This window comes from Vanacampus margaritifer, chromosome 10 (assembly GCF_051991255.1).
Source record: "Vanacampus margaritifer isolate UIUO_Vmar chromosome 10, RoL_Vmar_1.0, whole genome shotgun sequence".
Taxonomy (NCBI): Eukaryota; Metazoa; Chordata; class Actinopteri; order Syngnathiformes; family Syngnathidae; genus Vanacampus; species Vanacampus margaritifer.
Window position 1 is genome coordinate 13,515,778 of NC_135441.1, and position 20,551 is coordinate 13,536,328.

The following is a 20,551-nucleotide window of genomic DNA, read 5'->3' on the forward strand; positions in this document are numbered from 1 at the left end:
GTTCAGCTTTTTGTGAGTAGTGAACCGGTAACAATCCATGATATAAAGTTCATGACTCACTACCAATACTAGACTTTTTGATATCACCGAAAAACTGAGTGCAGAATAATTTTCACATAATGGAGCATTTTAATTCACCAGCAAAGTACACCCTCCTGGCACAGACATTCAAAATCATCAAAGCAAGTGTTTGTCTTTTTCCCAGCACAAAAAGCCAACACATACATTTTAGTTCCAATCTCTAGCGCGTGATCAGTTAGTCATTTACAACTACCACACATCAAAAGCATGACAAAACTATGCAGAAAAACTAAAATGGAAATAAGCAAGTACATGCCATGTCATTTCCCATAAAGGTGTGCCGGTGATGAAATAATAGTGAACATTTTTGCACAGTACAAAGTTCAGCAGGTAGAATACAAACTGTATTCTTTTTTTTTTGTCTGTGGGTGATGTGCAGAAGTGAAGGTACAAAACCATGTAAAATACTTGTTTATCAAAAGGGAGCTCTTAGACGTGAGGCGTGAAATTCATTCCAGCGAAAAAAGCCTGTGTGCGCGTGTGTCTTCTCGTCTACAGCCTCTCGAAGCTGATAGAGCAGAAGAGGAAGATGGCGTAGAGCAGCATGAGCCAGAAGCCCAACCTGCGGTCCAACTTCCAGTGGTTCAGATGGACGCACAGGACCTGAAGCATGGACGGAAAAATGTTTGTCGTTCATAGAACCTGTAAAACAATGAAGTGGCTGCCGATAAATCCGACATAAATTTGAGTCAGACGTGCTTACAGTGAGGATAACTGAGGCCAAGAGCAGGATAACAGAGTAGATCAGGCCTTTGCTGTTGATTGTCACCTAAAGAAACAGAAATATTGGGTCACTTACAGCTTTGATTTCCAACCAAGGTTAATTATAGTTAATGAAAACTAACAAAATCACTAAAGCCAAAAGTGAAAAAAAAAAAAGTTATTTATGGAAATAAAATAAAAATGTATTTAAGCGTATTGCATTCACTTTAAAAGAGAGAAAAAAAGTTTTAATTTTTATATATATATATATTTTTAGGAGGGTATGGGAGGCTTTGTTTTTGAGTATTTTTTTACTCCTGTTTTATTTTTTTCAGATTTTTTTTATGACAGAAAAAAAAAATTTAAACAGAAAAAAATCGGAAAAAAACAAAAGAAAAAAAATGTATATAAAAAAATAATAATACTCAAAACAACAAAGAGAACTCTTTTTTTTTTTTTTTTTTGACCAAGTGAATAAAATACACTTCCATTGAAAAATAAAATACAATTAAAAATAACTTAACATTTACAAAACTAACTAGAACAAAGTGATTGTAGCAAAAATGGCCTTTGTTTTCATCTTGGTCAATTAATTTCATACATCAGCTTTTGGTTTATTTTAAATCCACTTAATTCTGTACTGCTGTTTAGCAGTGACACGGACAAATGAAGCTTCATGAAGCACTTGTGGTATTTTTTTACTCTTATAGATGGCACTCGTTTCGTTTACTACTTTACTTTATTGTATAATACCGGTACTTTTTTGTGACCCCCAAAAAACTAAAATTAATTCTGAAACTAATAAAAAGTAAACTACAATGAAGCATTTTCGAAAAAATAAAACTAACAAACCTGCTCTAAAAATGAATGAAAACTAACTTGATAAAAAAATATATATATATATATATATATAATAAAAATCTTAAACCGTTTTTATAACCCCATTTCAAACCAGTGTTGATGAGTTAAATGAAAATCTAAATGCATGAGCTTGCATTATGCTAATATTTTTGGCTACCGCTTCTGGAAGACGGAAACATCATTATTATTTATGCAGCGACACATGCCCTAGTTAAGAATATATTTCTGCCTCATTTACTTTTTTTTTTTCTCTCCCTGCAGTGAAACGCTGCGCAATAATCACACCTCACAGAATATATCCTCCTCACAGAAAAATCCCTTGAAGTTCAATGAGCGGAATGTACTACCCGAGCTTACCACCGAGCCGTAGCTGACAATGAGTGTCCTCAGCGCCCATGGGAAGCCCAAGCCCAGCAGCACATCAAAGATATTACTGCCAACGGAGTTGGACACGGCCATGTCGCCCATGCCTGCGGGAAAACGACACACAGCGAGATCCATGGTTTACTGTTGGTAGACACTGACGAGGCTTGAAAAGTGCGTTGCGTTGACCATGACTCGCACCTCGTCGGGCGACAATCAGGCTGGCCATGCAGTCGGGTACGCTGGTGCCGGCCGCCAGGAAGGTAATACCCATGATGACGTCTGGAATTCCAAGGGTGTAGCTGATGATGGTCACCTGGACAGGGTTGAAAATATCATGTGACAACTGGAATGGGATAACTCCATTTTTGAATTCACACTTGTAGATTTGTTTATATTCGTCAACAGAAATTCTAATATTTACTGACTTGAGAGGGGAAGTCAACCTTAAACATTTCTTGACAATAATATGTTTATATGTGACATCACTCGTCGAAACATGACATTCTGGTTAGCACATTTGCTCCCAAAAACGTATAAATACGTTCTATTTTAAGTGTCCCAAAGACGTATTTATTATTTATTTTATTTTTATTTTTTTCTCTTGAGAGCTCAGTATTGTTCATTCGGTAATCTTACCGATTCGACATGTCATCATCATTGCTCTCTCTTTTTTTCCCTCTTTTTTGTATGTGCGTGTGAGTGTGTACTCATTGATTCACCAAAAAACTTTTAAAAATCCCGTACCGTTCGCCTAAACCGAATATTTCAGAATCCAGCAAGAGTTGTGAGGTGGTCAGGAGACCCGAGGAAGGATCAAAGAAAAAAAGAAAAGTGAAATCCAGCACCGAACAGACATCACCTACTACCAAAGATGTATTTATACGTTTTTATGTTTTTTTGTTTTTTTAATGCGTGAGGATACATAAGGCTTTTTGCTGCAGCCTCCCAACTGCAAAGAACAGTTGAAGAAATGGTAGTTATTCCACAAACGGCCAGCAGGTGGCAGCAGAGCAAAGGAGATCAACCAGGGCCATGTTGAAAAAAAAGTTCATTTACTCACATTTATAGCTCTTTTCTAATGCTAATTGCTGCAAAAAAGTAAACAGATAGAACACAATATTCTGTGGGTTTTGCAAAATCTGTCAAAATCCAGTAAAACAACTGGGAGTGACGGGAATTGCTTCAGGGAAAATGGCTGGGAGTGAATGAGTTAATATTGCATTTGTGGAAGATGAGTTATGGAGCAAAATCCAGCCATTTTTATCCATCTCAGGGGTCAGCCACTTTGCCAGTTGCTTCAGAAAAGAGCTGAGCTGTGATTGGTCGTTTCCTAATCCTCGAGCAACGGTGATATCATTTTCAATCGACAGCAGGTGGAAAAATGGCCGCCTTGTGATAATTATATATAATAATAGATAATAAAAACTGCAGGATTTTGCTGCTTAACTCATATTCCACTAATGCAATATTAACCAGAATACTATATTTAGGGAATCTTTAAATGTCTCACGATTCGATTTGATTCCGATTTGTGGGTGTGCGATTCGATTCAGAACTATTTTTGATTCAAAATGATTAGATTGACAATGATTTTTGCTTCAATTTAGAGATGTTCAAGGAATCGTAATGATCTACTCCAGTCTAACTCGCTAATGCTATTTAGTGCGCTACTCGCGGCACTTTTATTACGCAAAAGAACGGCTCCACGCTGACTTTTTCCTTCAACTCTCTACTACAACTTAACAGGGTATCAGACCGCGTGGAACCACACTGCCCTCAAGTGGCCAAATCGGGTACAACATGAACAGCGCTCCCAATAAAGGCACACACAAACAAACAGTATAAGACAGTATAAAATAATTTAAATAAAATCGATTTTGGGACATTTAAAATAGATTCTGAATCGTACAAAATGAGAATCGCGATTCTTATGAGAATTGATTTTTTGGCACACCCCTGGTATTTAAACTATGAAACAGCATTTAGCTGTTATGCTGCACACAATTGGATTAAGGGGCCAACAGATGTCAGCCCCGAGTGTGAATGCTTTTAAATCCAGGTTAAAAATTTTATTTAAATTAATAAAATTTTTAAAAAGGTAAAAATAAAAAATAGACCAATAATCTATTTATATAAACGGCTGGCGATATAAACAAGTCTGCTTTGAAAGCTGCTGAAAAATAATAAAAGCCAGCCTACTATCAGCTCCGCTCGGTGTGCATCGGTGCATGTGTCATTCGTACCATCCAGACCATGAGGTAGGAGAAGAGGGCGATCCAGAGTGTGGAGGACAGGAAAGTGAGCAGGTACCAGCGTTCCCACTGCGGAAGATTGCAGTCGGGCACGGTGCAGTGAAGCAAGAGGCTGACAGGCCAGGAGAGCAGCCACTTCCCACGCACACACCAGCCGTCTGGCGATGACGTCACACGCGAGCATAATCATTTACATCGCAGTCAACCAACAAAATCATCAAGTGCTCACCTGGTATGACGAAGGGTTTGAATGGCGTGTTCTCTTCCTCGTTCCCCTCCTGCTCTTCCTCCTCCTCTTCCACTTTGGCCGGAGCTGCGCCTCCGACCTCCCTCCCGTTCTCCTTTCCCGCCCTCCTCCCGGCATCCAAAGGTTGACAGTCGGCCTCGGCAACCGAGCCGTTCTCCGCCCCCCACGGCCCGCCCGCAGCGCAGCCGTCATCCGATGAGGTGGCGCCGTCTTTGGCGCCGCCATCTCTCGCGCCGCCGTCTTTGGCCCCGACCTGAGCTCGGATCAATCTCTGCCTCTGTGGGAAGGGAGGAGAATGAAACCCGGGTACAACGAGAAAGTGCACGGAACAGGAGTTGCAGGCTTTCGTGCATCACGTGCACGCCGTAACAATGCAGCAAATCGAATATGGGAAATGGCGAGGACACATGCAAGGGAGCAGAGAAAATCCAACACACACACAAATAATTGGTTGTTTGACTTGATCAGCCTCGAGATGATATACAATACAGTGGTGTCTTGACATATGAGTGACCTGAAAACTTTTGAGATACAAGTGATGCATAGTGGCTGTCTAATCGTTTCACAGAATACAATTTTTCAGAAAGAGGCTTAAAGATGTTTACTGCCACTTCCCTGTTCAAGTTTAGTGTCAGACATAAAGTTGTTGTTGCATGTTCCGCTAATTTAGTGCTAGCACACAATGCAAAATGCTGTAACATGGGAGTCATGAGTTGAGGGGTTATAACACTTTTCAACAGCAGACATTTGAACATAAACGGTTTATCGACACATATATAAAGGCAATATAAAAATAGGGGGGTATATTCTTTATCCTCTGCGAAAAATGACTAATATTACTGCAGCTTAATGACAGTCACTGTGAAACTTATTTCCACAATGAACAAATTACAAAAAAAAAGATTTTGGGGGAGGACGCTTGACCTGTTTAATGGCATTTCTATTTCAAATGCAAAAGGTAATTTGAAAAACAAGTGTTACCTTTTGACTTTCGAGCACGGTCACGGAACAAATTAAACTCATATCTCAAGGCGCCAGGATATTTTGTCTATTTGGACTTCTGTCTAGCTTTAGAGTTTTTGATATGTTAACGTCAATGGTGACTGCATTATTAGAGCCTCAACAGATGTGGCAGTTGCTCTTCTTTGTTTCTCATTATGCATTTTATATATAATACAAAGTGGAGATTCAAATGCATAAGACTGGGAACGCAATTTTTGTTGAGTTACGTCTGACAGCTGTTTAATTATTTTTTTACTGCAGGTAATCAGTGGAATTTTGCTTATTTAGAAGGTAAGCTGTGGACAACAAACATGACGTGCTAGAAAAAAAATTATTGCAATTTTGGAATCAGGATGTCAATTTTAGTTTTCATTCGCATCTAATTTTAAGTCAACAGAATGTTTTGTTTTCTACCAATTTTTTCCCCCAGTGTGATCAATCGGTCGAGGCCGATGAGATCGACAAGCACACTTAGAGGCCGGCCCACAGAGGCAGCCCGAGAGCGAGGGAGTTAGTGAAAGGGTGCAAGCCATGCGGTGTACCTCGTTGATGACCGTGCGCCCCGCCATGCGCAGGCGGGTGTGGGGGGGGAAATGCGAGGTGATGAGAAGGCGGAGGCTTGCCTCTGAGAAGGTGAGCTGGTGCGGATGCAGGTTGAGCAGCTCATCCACCATCACCACACCCGAGTCCTGGCCGGCCACGGCGCACGAGTCTGATCAAGATGATGGCGGAAAATAGAGGAAGAAAATTAGGTTAGTTGCAGATATTTTTTTATATATATATATAGTTTTGACTTTTATTTTATTTCTTTTTTAATTCAGTTAGTTTTAGTTTTTAGAGTAATGTTGTTAGTTTTTTTTGTTTAATATATGTATTATTTGTTGAGTATTTTGTAATCAAGTAAACTACAATTCTCAAACTGTTTTGAATGAAATTAACTGGCAAAGACGGACATAAAGGACATTTTCACTATAATTATAGTTAGCTTTAGTTTTACAAACATAATGTAGTTTCAGTTAGTTTTCATTTTTCAAAAAGTGCTTTTGTTTTCATTTTATTTCGTTAACGAAAATGCTTTTTTAATTTTAGGTTATTTCGTCAATAACCTTGGTACAGAATTTAATAGCAAAGATTTTTTACCACAGACAGGTTTTATAAATGCAATATTTTGATAGACAGGCATACAAACAAATAATTAAAATTACAATTCACCATTCCTCTGAATGTGGTATTCAACAAGCTGGTCTTATCGTGGTCTAATAGGAGACAATGACGCTCAAGGTGTGTAAATTATGTCCAGTCTACTCCATAATTTCATTTTGGTCGCGGTCATTAGCACTTCAGAATCAGATTTATTGGCCAAGTATATAAAAACACACAAGGAATTTGTCTTCACAGCCACAACCCGTCCGAGAAACATAACAAAATAATGACCAACAGAGCGGTTCGCTAATTAGCACCCCAAATTTTTTAGATAGAAAAAAAAAGAGAAAACTTGAGGAAGGAGGGAGGGGAAAATCTCCAAAAGGGAGCACAGTATGAACCTGGAGAAAAAAACATGCACTTCACAATGATGACAAAGCTTTTCTAACTTGTGGGCATAGTTTTCAATTACCGCAACACGATCAAGACCAGTGGAGATTTTCAAAATAAAACATCTCTTTGTGGATTTCAATTGAACAAAACTTGCGAATGGGGCAGCCTCATTTTGTGTCAGTGAGTCAGCTGATATGCTCGGCATCGGGCGCACGTACCCGACTTGAGCAGCACGGTGTCGGCATCACAGTCGCTGGCGTTGCCCACGGCCGTCGCACGACGCAGACCGCTCAGGCACGGCTCACCTGCACGGCTGAAGTGTCGCTCTACCAGGCTGGACAGATGGCTATTGAACCTGCACAGACACACACGCGCTGCTTGAGAGGGCACGGCAATTTCATAAAAATAAGGAAAGTCCAAAGATTAGACTCACTTCATAATGATTATGTATATTCCATACATGGAGATGAGTATTATGGTCTCCCACCTGCAGATGCACGCATACATTTAGAAAACATCAAATCAGCAAGGGGATGTTATACAATATAATAATTTATCTGATGTCCTACCACTGCACTTTTTCATCGTAGATCACCTGCAAGTTCACAAGAAAATATAAAAATAAAAAGATGATGGGTTTTCTCACACACAACATATTAAATTGTAAATAACTATTATATTGTCTAGGTCATGTGACTCTTTAGTGCTTCTTCTATGGCTCCCTGTGGAACTCCCCAAAAACATTCTGTAGAAATTATATATTTATATATATGGTATATATATATATTTTTTTTTTAAATATATATATTTATATATATATATATATATTAGATAAGATATCATTTAAATGTATAAATGATTTAATAATAAAAAAAAATATTTTAATTAAGTATTCCCCAAAAATGTCACAGTCCAAATTTTTAGGTTGTCATTAAGACATTTTTTTTAAATACCTAAATGTCCAAAAGTGACCATAAAATGTCCAAAAAGGAAGAGGAAAAGCAGAATTAACATGAAATTGCCATCAATGTCAGAGAATTGAATAAAAAAGGCAGAAAATGTTTAAAAAGTAACCATAAAAAGTCCAAATTCAAAAGAAGAAATTCCAAAAATGCCTCAAAATTGCTAAAAATGTCAGTAAATTGAGAGAAAAAAAGCCAGAAAAAAACATTTAACAAAATACCTATAAAATGTCCAAACATAATTTTTTTCAAATGTATTATTATTATTATTATTTATTTTAATTATTAATTTTGTATTTAAAATTTAAAAATATACCTATGAAATGTCAAAAATTTAAAAAATAGCCAATTTTTTTTTTTTTTTTTTATAAAACATTTCATATGAAAAATTACCAAGAATAATTTCCAAAAACGGAAGACGAAAGGTAGAAGAAAATATTGTATGCTGCTGTCATATTTTTGTGTTGTGGGCCAGCACATTAGACTAACACTTTCCTTCATGTTTTGCGGCTCCACACAAATTTTTGGTTATTTATTTGGCCTAAAATGGCTCTTTTGACAGCAAAGGTTGCTGACCCCTGGCCTAGATGCACGACGTATGCAGTTGAGATGAAAACATGAACTGCAGTTTCCGAGCAGGGTTTCTCACCGCGATGAGCACCACGATGGACAAGATGTAGAAGACAGCATCGCGAAACAAAGGCCACCAGCTGAGAGTGATTGGCTGAAGAGAGAAGACCCAAACATCCCACATTTATTTCTCAAATCCAGCAAGTGGGACCTTATTTGTGTGCGTGCGTGAGACCTGTCCCGCGAAGATGCCACAGATACCAATGATGACCAGGATGTTAAAGACCGCCGAGCCCACGATCGTGCCCACACCTACGTCTCCTTTTGTGATAAACACTCCTGAAAACATGAGAGTGATAAAGTGGAGTATTTATCAAATTAAAGTATTATTATTGCTCAATTGAACTGAGCTACTGTCTGTCTGCAGATTGAGAATGTGACATCAAGTCACTTAAGTACATTTACAATTAGCGCCAGAGAGCCAGAGGCCACAACTTATCATCCAAAAAAGAGACAAATCTGTCATGTTTTCAGCGGATAGCAACAATTGTCTTAAAAAATGTTCTGTTGTGCGAAATGAGTGAAGCATTACTGAACTGCTTATCTGGTATTTATTTCCACACCATGCAAATGTAGTGGGAGATATTGGAAGGCAGAACATTTGAAAAAATGCTCGGTTATTTTTACTGCTTGAATCAAATCAGACCAGTTCAGGGTACCAACAACCACAAAGCAAGAAATGACCAGACTCTTGACTCCTATTATGTAAAATCACACAGTGCCTAAAAACAACGAGTGTCCCCACACAACCCCCCCCCCCCCCCACCGCCCCCCAAACTTACCCCAACCCCACTCCATGCCATGTTTGTCAAACTTCAGACTGCATTTTTATTTAAGCTATAAGTAGCTTTCAATAATCTTGTTATTTTGGTATCACACAAATTCTGATGGTCTAGCTAACAGTTAACCTGAAAATGTAGGGAAAAAAATCATTGAAAATGTCAGCAAATAAAAATGGATCGATTTTTGTGGGCCACCCTGTGAAATAAGAAAATGAAGTTTGGAAACCATATTTCTGGTGTCGGGCGGAAACCTTACCTGCAAAATCACCAACTTCAGGTGTTTTCAACCATTAACATTGCATCGTCAAAGACAGTGTGCCATTTTACTAGAAATTCAATTTCAATTAATGCACTCCACAATTACAAAATCGGCATAATCATAAAAAAATAAAAGATTATTAATACTAATTTTGAGTTGTTTAAATTTACATATTTGCACCTTTTTTAATTTTAAATCTTGTTTGGTCCAAACGGAACTTGCGTGATTATAGTGTTTCAAAGAAATTTGTCATATTTTATTTTTTTACATGTTTAAACATTTTCTTGTTTTGTACCAAAAAACAAACGATTGTCTTTAACGTGAATACAATTATTCCCAAATTAATCGTGATTCATATTTTCTTCATAATCAAGCAGCCCTACATTTGATGTTAGATGGGTCAATAATTTGCATAAATAACACCCAAAGGCGTATATGGACCAACAATATAGAATTGAAATTTTTTTTTAATTTGACCAAATTTTACCAAGGATTCGACCCAAAACCAGCGATATGCGTTATGTAATTTCTCCTTCGCTCACCCTGTGGATGGAAGGTCTCAAGTCAATTTGGGTCGTTCAAACATGCCTCACTAGAGGACCATCAGCCACAATCAGATGAAGATGTTGATGATTGCTCGCAAATTTGCTGATGGAGTATGTTTGTGTTATCTCCAGAGTGAGAAAATAGATTAAATGAACTTAGTACTGACCAATCAAAGAGGTGAAGAGCTCAGGGGCAGAGCTCCCGGCGGCCATGAAGGTTGCCCCGGCCACATCCTGACTGAGTTGCAGGTTCTACAGTACAGCAAGGGAGGTTAATTCGAGCTGGAATGTTTTGATGTTTTCTTTCCAAAATGAAGGAACAAGACATTTTGATTTGGAAATGCATCACATTAAAAAAAAATCCCCTCCCACCTCTGAGACTTTTTCCAGTGACGGCACGAAATAAACATCACACACAATGGCTAGTGCGTGAAACATGTAGACAGCCTGCAAAGATCAGAGAGGTCCTCATGTGATTTTTGTGTCTTAAACAAGAGATTTTTTTTTATTTTTTTATCTCAGCCAGCCGGCTGTTAACTCACACAGAGCACATGAAGGACGACCGCTCCCTGTCTCCGCTGCTCCGGAGTGAAAATATCTTCGGGAAACTCGTTGACGGCTGAACAAGAGACGGCGACAACAACAAACAGTGGGCTGTTAACTGAAGCATTAATAATTAATTTTTTCAGGATTTCAAACTGAAACAGTAAATCGGAAAATTCTAGTTTAAACCCGTTTTTTTCCTCCTCATTTCCTTTTTGAGTCATCAGGGATGTGATTTGACCAAAGTGAAATTATCTGAAAATTTAGCCGGGGGTCTGGGGGCCGCTGGCACCCAGCTAGGTCCAGGGCAGGGCAGAGCTCATGGGTTTTCCGTGTTTTTAAGTACTTTCAATGCACTCACATGACAAAGAAATAGACAAAACAACAGCATAAATTTTCAATGTATATTGAACTATCCCATATAAAATGGCAGTTTTAGTCAACTCAAAATCAGTCACATTCAAAAACATTGGACTGCCTTTGCTTTTAAAAACTATCACTGAGAATATCATCATATCTAACTAATGTGATTACTAAGTTAACACATAAATAATGTTGAAGAGTTCAAATTTCATGAACAAATAATTGTATCATGACCAAATGAAAAGTAACTCATATTAGAGCATACCACAAATGTCATTGTTATAGCAGAAGATGTTATCTGTCGGAGTCATGTGCATACACAATGAACTACTAAAAAAATAAAAATAAAAAAATCTGAATTTTTTTTTTGGGGGGGAGATAAAAAAAGCGGAATTCCGTGAATTAGCGGAAAAATCACATCCCTGAGTCATTTCTTTTGCGTGACATTTTACAAGCATTATAACTGTACAAATAGGGCCTGACAAAACCTCTATGTGGAACTTTCGCTCAGCGTATGACTAAGCCACTTTATTTGCATCCCAAATGAGTTTTCCCCCCTTTTTTGCTTGTGACTCAGACTCAACTCAGCTCTGCCATCTTTGAAACTTTTCTCAATTGTGTTGTCCACTTCCAAAAGCCGCAAAGCTGAACTTCTTCCTTGAGCGTCATACACCGGAAAGGTCAGACAGTTGAGTAAACGCAAGTGTGACAGATGTGACGAGGAACAAAGAAGCCGTTGCGAACTCAAACCCGCATCTTGTTGAAAGATGCCTGATTAAACGTTGTATTGCTATTCTAATTAAATGTCTTGAGTTACAAGTCTCTCTGATCACCTTGCACAGCTCCTCTGAGCACCTTGTCTCAAAATTGGCCCCGGCTACAGGAGAAGATGTTGAAGTGATGAGAGCGCTATTGATGAAGAGGGACACTAATCAGCGGGTCATTACAGCAGGTCACCGCCAGTGCTTTGATTCACACAGATTCCAACCAGAAACGCATCCTTCAGTTTCTTAGCAACCGCAGCCCTCAAAGGCGATACAGTATGTGAGCCTCAACGATTCGCTGTGTAGTTTAGGCCCATGATTGTTGTGATAGTCAGCACTGTGGTGGGCACATGATTTGTCAAGACAGTGCACATTATAAAAGATTATTTGTGCACGACCTATTGCTTCAGTGCTCTAAATATTAAAACACAGATATTAATCAAAAGGCACTGATGCACGGTAGATTTTGAAGTACAGTTCAATTGTATTTTACATTTAAAGGGGAGGTCAAGTCGAAAATGTTCTTTACAATATGTTCTATGCGCCCCCACTAATTTTGATTATTGTGTTTATGGAATATGAATTAAGCAGCAAAATGCACCCGTTTTTATCCATCTCAGGGCCCGGGGCGGCCATTGTGTCACTTGCTGTCAACTCAAAATGACATCACAGTGCCTAAAGGCTCAAGTAACGACCAAGCACGGCTCACCTTTTTTCTGGGTTTGGTCAGGTAACGTTCGCAAGCTGAACCCTTACATACTACAGTATAAATCCGTGTTACATACACTGTAATGTCATTTTCGATTGACAGCGAGTGGCAAAATGGCCGCCTTCTGAAGCGGATCTTGCTGTTTAATTAATTCAAATTCCGCAAACGTGATATTAACCGGAATATCGTGTTTGGACTGGTGGGGGTGCCTAGAACATTTTATAGTAAAGAACATTTTTGACTTGACTTCTCCTCATTTGCATTTCATATTTAAGAACAGTTTGCTTTAATTCTTATGTAATACGTTTGAATTTAACCATTATCAAAGCAGTTTTATATTTCCCTGTATATATTAAAGTAAAAAGAAGCATTTGGTGTTCGTTGATTATGGCGGCACCTTTGGAAAAAAGCGGTATTGCTTTCCCTTGAATTGTACTTTTTATTTGTAGTTTTTTATTGTTTACACCACCCACCTCAAAGTTGTTTGATGCCAGTAAAAAATGATACGGACCCCCTCAGGCCAAGACAAAGGTTTCATTAATCTAGCTGTAAATCAATGTTTTACATCAGCAGAATTCTGAAAATATAAATTAAAGGTTCAAATCTTATTTAGTGTTGCTTTAATGTCCACACTGTGTGTATAACGTTACAACTTACAGCATTTTTTTTATGAACACTTGGTGCCTGTTGTATTAATTATTAATTTTGATCATATTGGTGGTGCAAAGTATATTTTGTGGTGGTAATTGGTGTAATAAGGAATAAATGATGGAAAACACCTCGTGAAATTCACAACACAGAAGAGAACGTTTTACCAGATTTAGAAGAGTCTGAGGATTGATTGATGTCATCTTTCTGTGTGATGACCTCCTTTTTGGAGAAGAAGATATCAACATCCCCAGAGTGGCTCTGAGAGTCTGCAAAGATGGAAAGCTATAGTAAAAAAAAAACATTTATATAAAACTGCGAGGTTGTTTTTTTCAGGGTGATCAAAATGATTGTCAATGCATGCAATAATGAAGAAATCTCCAGCTTTCTACAGAAGAATATTTGACTCGGTATAAGAACATTGTAAAAGGCATTTTTTGTAAGCACCTGTAACATCATTAGGATACAACACCCAGGTGGCTGCGAGCAGACCGAGTCCACTGACGCAGAGCCGGGGAAAGAGCAGCGTCTGCCTCGGTCTGCTCGGCGCCTTCATCCCGCCCGCCGACACCACACGCCGGCCTGTGCACTCAGAACATGTCGCCGTTCTATCTGGCGTATCGTGGCCGCTCCCCTGCGCAGAAATTTGTCAAAAACGCAGCCGGTCGCTGTAGAATAAAGAATATCGCCTCTCTTGATTTTTTTTCCTCCCCCCCCCCCCCTTGTCATCCAACGGATATTGAGTCAAGGGGCTCGGCCATTCAGCAGCATCCGACACAGATGGAAGAGGTCAACCCGCTCAGTCGAAACGTCAACCAGCTCCTCTATGAAAACGTCAGGGTGCCTTCATATCGTAAAATCTCACGTCCACAACGTCTGATTGCACGCTCAATACCCGAGGAGTGAGAGAAGGCAGCAGTTTCGTGGTGCGATTGCACACTCTGCCGCCAGGGAACGCCCTTTCCCTTGCAGCGTTGTAATGCTGGGGGAGTGAAGAAACTAATATCAATTGGCCGTAATATGAGTACGTAGAGTAATCTAAGTAAAGTAGGTACTAAAATCAAGTAGATTTTTCATATATCCGTACATCTTCATGTATTCCTTCTGATGCCGTTTTCCTTATGATCCCTACATCATATACAAACGTAAAAAAATAACGTAAAAAAACAAAAACAGGGAAAGTCAACCATGTTTGACCTATTTGACCAAGTAATTCGATTTACAAAGCGAAGAAAACCGGGAGAGTCGCAATGCAAAGAAACCCCAAGACGACAAATCTTCTAGGACCGAATTGACGTCAACCAGATGGTTAATGCTGGTTAATGGGTAATTAAAGTATTTTTCTTTCAGCGATTACCAATATGCAAGTTACTTTGTGTGTAGTATTTTTTTTCCTTGTACCAAGCCATCAAAACCAGTTCTGCATTTACAATAATTGGTAAGAATTAATAAAAAATAAAAATAAAAAAAAACTTTTATTAGAAAGTTGAATAAGTACTATTTTTCCAGACTTTTTAAAACATGTTAAGTAAATACTTTAGCTCCCTATCTAGCCCCGGGAACTGTATTTTTCACCTGCATTGTGTTACTATTAAGTCGCAATGTAGTCGCAAGAGTGCTTTTGTTAAAAGGAGAGGCTTAACCTTAGCCAGCTGCTTACTACTACTACTACTACTAATAATAATAATAATAACTGGATTTAACAACAGCACCAATTTACAGGTCCAATTTAAAATCACTTTAAGACCCAAGTTCAAGACTGATAGAATAAAGGCGCGAGGAGGCCTAAGTCAACCGGATGGGACGTACAAGGGTTGCTGGAACCAAGCACCTTAGTTGTTCTTTTCATTGGAATTCAAGCAAATCAGCGTATTCCATGCCTTGTTATATAAATATCAAGACAGTCTTACCAGACAGGACAAAAGTGGCCTTAAGGAGAAAGTGACCTTTTTGCTCAGTGGGACTTAGTCATGTATTTTTGGTGGTTGCACACAAATTTCAATGGTCGATGTGTCAGAAGTCTGGACAGGAGAATCGACGTACCTTGAAAGTGGGCAAACCAGGCCTGGGGAAAAAAAGAGACTTAAGTGCAAACGGGAGAATATGGCCGTGTGCTTCTGGGTCCCGATTCCTTCCTGAATCACTGATTCAGACAACTACGGTGTATCCAACTGAACATATTTTTCTCCTTACTTTTCAATTGACTGGTGGATGGGAGCACAATTTCAAGAGAGTTGTTTCTTGTACAGAGGTGGAGGTTGTACATTTTTGTTTCATCAACTTGTTGACATTTTTTTATGTAAATTCAAAGAAGCAGAAGCATTTCACCTATGTGACCATATTGCAAATAATTGTTTCCCACACAAATAATTCCATTACATCCTAGTGTGCTACAAAGGATGTTCAATTTGAAGTCGGATTCAAATGAGATGCGACTTACCATTTTACTTTCACACAAAACAATAAATATTTATCAACACCTAAAAAAACAACCTGGAAATGTGGTATCATTAAGAACTAAAAGTACACAAAAGGGGAATTGCTCGAATCAGATAGGAGGTAAGGCTCCATGGTGTACACTAAAGTAGGGTTGTAACGTCAGGTGCACACTCCTCCATAGGTCGAGGACCGGAAGAAAATCTAAATATCTTGCATGACTCCCTGCAGCCAGAATGACCAAAATGGTGATAATGGCCATGCAGAACACAAACACCTTCTGGGTGAACAATTCCTTGGCTTGTGCGCACCTACAGGGAGAAGATAATGAGTGAATTGAATTGTGAATAGAATACATGAGATGATACGGGAAAGTTACTTGTTTGTTTGTTGTTTGACTGCAGGTCTATTTGCTTCCTCGGAATCCGTTTCCTCCTGTACACAAAACTCATCTTATATCACTGAGCGGCTAAATTAAAATCAGACCATCTGTAAAAGTGTGATCTTGCGCGATTATCTTCATACCTGTCTTGAATCTATGGAGGTTTTAAATGGGGTGGCTAGGACCTTGATTTCCTCTGCCAAAGACATCCCGGGAATGTGCGAAGACTTCAAATGACTGAGAGCAGCTCTGGAAAACAACAAAAAATCAACAAGTGCACAAAGTGAAAGTGTTTGCTGAAAACAAATATGGTGGTGCTTTGAGTTACAAGCATAATTTGTTCCGTCAATATGGGACCATCACTATACAGCGTTCCCTCATTTCTTACGGGTTCATCTTTCGCGGCCTCGCTGTTTCGCAGATTTTTTACAGCGCGCCTTTTTTTTTCTTTCTTTTTTTACAGTGTCCATTGCCGTGGTCAGATGGCTCAGTGCGCTGCCTGCCATCCGCCCCATGGTTCACGCAGACCCGCGCCGGCCACAGCGCTCAAATGGAGTTTCGGGGGCATCGCAGCGATGCGGTCCTGGTCAAAATGGGTTTACATGTCCTGCCTTGTATCTTCATCATTAAAATTAAGAGATAAAGGGCCGACAAACGACTGATTTTTACCCGGGATGGGAACCACCGCCAGCGGGGTAACTTTTTGAAAATTCTGGAGGTCTTTGGCTGGCCGTATCTCCCCAGCCCTACGTCCTACCGGCGATATACTGGCATCCTTGGATTTGTCTCGACAAGACCTTTCCAACGGTGTATGGTTCGTCACGTTCCGACCTTACCCGTCGCGTTCACGACCTGGAGATAGCGGCCCAACAGTTTCCTAATTTCATGCCCTGGAACGCTCGTGCGTCCGCCACCGCCCCATGGCTCACTTCTAGATTACACCGCATGCGTGTGCATTGCAGATCCGCGCCGCCGATTTGTTTCCATTTCCAGCTTGTTCATATAACACCAGCTGGGTATGTGCTGCCGATAGACTGCCGACCAGCCTTGTCGCATCGAGACCGCCAGACCTGGCAATGCGTTCCCGAGCCTCCCGGTCAAAATGTATTTCTCAGCCTCGTATTATCATCATTAAAATTAAGAGTGTCATTTTTGTTGATGTGTATGTGTGTTTTTTTAATTACTATTTTTCTTAATTTTTTTAGGAAAACATACTGGCCGGAAAAAATTGATCAATCGCCATTATATTTTTGTTTCTCAAATAAATGTTTTGGATACTAGTTTATTTTTATGTCATTATTATTTTAAAATCTACAAATGTTTGAACACAGAGTGTATAGGCGTACTGTGTTTAAATAAGAGATACAGTATGTGAGAAAATGTTAACGCCTATCAAGAAAAGTGCATGTATAAAGTTATATATATATATATATATACTGTGTTGTATAATAAAAACATTAAAAAAATACTTTTAATAGGAAAAAAATTAATATAAATGAAAAAAAAAACATATTTGATGAATGAAAAAGCATTCATAATAAACAAAAAAATAATACCAAAACGAAAAAACATATATAATAAATGAAAAAAATATATATAATTAACGGGAAAAAAGAAAAGAAAATAACGCAGATTTCCATTATCGCGGGTAGTTTTTGGAACGTCACACCAGCGAGAAACGAGGGAACACTGAATTCATATCTCAAAAAGTCAGATCACTTACTGTATATCTCAAGGCACAACTATTTGGACATTTACTTACAGCAAAGCCTCTTCCTCTCTGTCCTCCAAGTGACACCTCAACTCCCGGTTTGCCAGCCTGAGATCCTCAAGGTACACACAACCCAAACATTAACAATTAACACGTTCGTTTGTCAAAAGGAAACACGGATGATATGCCTTTGTTTTGCTTTTTATGGATCAGTCTTGCATAAAGTTTCTGGAATAACCCATCTATCAGCAGTCATTCTCCAATATGTTTTGAATGCACAGCATCTGCACAGTATTGCAATTTCAACAAATCAAAATTTGATTTGACACAAGCTGTACAGTGTAGACACTATTGTTAATTCATTCAACAGGCCAATGATGCATCCAGAAATTGTCAGATTTTCTCAAATGTGCGAAATACATTTAGACAACAAACTAATCAAACTGTCCTTACCTTGATGATATTGGAATACTCCTCTGCTGTTTCTTCTGCCTGCTTTAATTGCAACTTATTCTACCACAGACAAATACATGTTATATTATGATACCAACTGTAATGAAAATAGCGGTGGCTAAACATGTTAAGCATTCAGATAGATCAATGACTTTACAATGATTATTTCGTGTCCGTCCGTACATACCTGCTGAATGACCTCATCCCTTTGCTGCTGTTCTATCTGAGCCTCTTCTGTTCTAAACTAACATGCACATATATTCTTCCTCAAAGGTTTGAAAGTTGAATAGAAACAAGAGAAATTGGTACAGTACCTTAACAAATAACATCCGGCTGGACTTTACCTCAAAGTTTTTAAGAGCAAGACTGAACTTGCTCAAGCTCATCTTGTCCTGTTTGCTTTGATGCTGGAGTCTCTGAACCTGACAAATAATAAAATGTAAGTAGTGTTGCAGAGGGTTTCTACTGCTTACTGATTTTTTTGCAAGTTGCCTTGAGAGAAGAGTTGTCAGACCTCTGCAATCAGGTTCTTATTTTGTTCCTTCATCGCATTGCATTCCATCTCCTGCAGACAAGCAAACCACAAAAATGATCCATCAAATATGAGCAGTATTCAGAGTACAACATTACTCCTTATCCTATCAGCAGGGATATATTTTGACATTCTACAAAAGCATCAGCAACACAATTACGTACGCTGTAACCTACCAATTCTTGTAGCTTAATTTCAGTGGACTGCTTTACGTCAAGTTCATCTCCTGGTGGTAACCTGCAAGGCTGTGCTTCCACATGTTGACCATCTACAACAATCTGTTCAAACCTATAGATATAGGACAATACACAAATCCATGCATGTAATTAAGACAGAAAAACACAGATTGCAACACATTAAGGGTTATGTTCTGAGTGATACTAATAGAAAGGTGTTATCTATGTTTATGAATGGGAATGCGAGGGTGAATGGTTGTTTATGTGCCCTTGCGATTGGGTAGTAACCATCTTTGGGTATATATACCCCGCGCCTCTCGCACAATTACAGCTGGGATAGGCTCGAGTACTGTAGACACCAAAAAGTATACATTTTTAAAAAAAGAAAAAAAAAGAAGAAATTTGCCAAATTGTGACTTGGGAGATTTCGTCCCGACACCAGCAATAAGCAGTTCAGAGAATGGATGTTTGACAAGTGTATGTCAAGAATAACAGTGCAGATCAAAACATAAGTGAGACACCACCAGGAAGTTTGTGCAGGAAAAATTAAATAGGTTCATTTGAATATTAAGACTGATAGTCAGAGCCAGTATTGTGAGCCAGTGATTGTAAACACAAAAATATAATTACGCTTTCACTTGTCTTCTATATGCCTCGTTGTCTGATCGCAGCACGGTCATCTCATCATCTGCTACATCGAGCAAGTGCCTCATCTCAGCGTTTCGATGCTTCAGCTGACTCTGACTGTGATTAAGCTCAGAAATTTTCTCGAGCATCTCCTTCAATGTCCTGCACACACAAAATAAAATATGTACAGTGATAATAGTAGCCTACTTGATTTAAAAAAAAAAAGTCCCTGTGTACATGTGATTATTTAAAATCACCTACATGTTTTCATCTGTCACATCCATTTTCTTATGCCTGTGAAGACAAAATAAGTGAGAGACAAACACAATAACAAAAACAATTTTGAAATAACAGATTACAGTACACATATTATTCCTAATAGTGCAACCAATGTATGATAACAAAGACGTTGCTCATTGTGAAAACAATTTAAATACCAAGAAATGACTGGTGAAGACTAAACTGTTAGTATTAAAACTATAGTAATGAAGGTTAGCTTAGCATCCTACGCCTTCAAACTAGCTAGCTAACTAGCTAGCACGAGCAGCTATGTTAAAAATGAGCTTTAATGCTCACGTGAAAAATATGTACTAATACATAAAACTATCATGAAATGTATTTGGTTCGAGACAAACATTAACATCCTCCGTGTGACAGAACTTACCAGTTACCACTTTTATTGCTTGTTTTATTCAATTTTCATGGGAAGCTACCGTGCGTTGGTTCCTAGGGTTCATCGATAAAATAACGCATGAAATCTCAAAGAAAAATAAATCAACAGCCTTCGTGTTTAACCTTTCACGCAACACAAAATCAACGCAGACGAATTGGAAATGCTGTTGCCCATTTTTAAACTCTAAATTTAAATTGGCAACATCCAAACAACACCAATTTTGACATGCTTCATTGCTAGTTATTCCCTACCAGTAGACAAAATGGTTTACTTAATTCATGATCACTGATTGGCCCCAGAAAAAGAAAA

At 38.7% G+C, this 20,551-nt stretch overlaps 2 protein-coding genes across 8 annotated transcripts; both read right to left on the reverse strand.

Moving 5' to 3' along the window:
* Positions 1 to 106: 106 nt before the first annotated feature.
* Positions 107 to 14,741, reverse strand: slc24a6a (solute carrier family 24 member 6a). Of its 6 annotated transcripts, none has more exons than XM_077577445.1 (17): positions 13,700 to 14,437; positions 13,420 to 13,537; positions 10,768 to 10,844; positions 10,598 to 10,672; positions 10,393 to 10,477; positions 8,815 to 8,918; positions 8,659 to 8,733; positions 7,617 to 7,642; positions 7,481 to 7,534; positions 7,266 to 7,402; positions 6,054 to 6,223; positions 4,492 to 4,786; positions 4,254 to 4,420; positions 2,209 to 2,323; positions 2,002 to 2,114; positions 785 to 850; positions 107 to 684 (listed from the first exon to the last, which is right to left on the reverse strand). In XM_077577445.1, the coding sequence occupies exons 1-17, from the start codon at positions 13,709 to 13,711 to the stop codon at positions 574 to 576; spliced, it is 1,800 nt and encodes a 599-aa protein (XP_077433571.1). In that variant the 5' UTR covers positions 13,712 to 14,437; the 3' UTR covers positions 107 to 573. The 6 variants fall into 6 exon arrangements, with proteins under 6 accessions (XP_077433571.1, XP_077433568.1, XP_077433569.1 ...); XM_077577442.1 differs by having other exon boundaries at positions 13,420 to 13,521; positions 13,700 to 14,432; XM_077577443.1 differs by having other exon boundaries at positions 6,135 to 6,223; positions 13,420 to 13,521; positions 13,700 to 14,427.
* Positions 13,965 to 20,476, reverse strand: LOC144058856 (uncharacterized). Of its 2 annotated transcripts, none has more exons than XM_077577453.1 (12): positions 20,234 to 20,476; positions 19,831 to 19,863; positions 19,573 to 19,731; positions 18,943 to 19,054; positions 18,749 to 18,799; positions 18,579 to 18,656; positions 18,422 to 18,478; positions 18,235 to 18,294; positions 17,833 to 17,897; positions 16,214 to 16,319; positions 16,068 to 16,123; positions 13,965 to 15,999 (listed from the first exon to the last, which is right to left on the reverse strand). In XM_077577453.1, the coding sequence occupies exons 2-12, from the start codon at positions 19,851 to 19,853 to the stop codon at positions 15,801 to 15,803; spliced, it is 966 nt and encodes a 321-aa protein (XP_077433579.1). In that variant the 5' UTR covers positions 19,854 to 19,863; positions 20,234 to 20,476; the 3' UTR covers positions 13,965 to 15,800. The 2 variants fall into 2 exon arrangements, with proteins under 2 accessions (XP_077433579.1, XP_077433578.1); XM_077577452.1 differs by having other exon boundaries at positions 18,549 to 18,656.
* Between the last annotated feature and the right edge of the window lie 75 nt (positions 20,477 to 20,551).

Coding starts and splice junctions, on each gene's coding strand:
- slc24a6a (XM_077577442.1), bottom strand. CDS start 13,808: ATGAAGGCGCCGAGCAGACCGAGGCAGACGCTGCTCTTTCCCCGGCTC. Junction 7,535..7,616: donor TACGATGAAAAAGTGCAGTG/GTAGGACATCAG, acceptor GTGCATCTGCAG/GTGGGAGACCATAATACTCA. Junction 7,403..7,480: donor ATATACATAATCATTATGAA/GTGAGTCTAATC, acceptor GTGTCTGTGCAG/GTTCAATAGCCATCTGTCCA.
- LOC144058856 (XM_077577452.1), bottom strand. CDS start 19,853: ATGGATGTGACAGATGAAAACAT. Junction 19,055..19,572: donor TATAGAAGACAAGTGAAAGC/GTAATTATATTT, acceptor CTATATCTATAG/GTTTGAACAGATTGTTGTAG. Junction 16,124..16,213: donor CCTCCATAGATTCAAGACAG/GTATGAAGATAA, acceptor TTTTGTGTACAG/GAGGAAACGGATTCCGAGGA.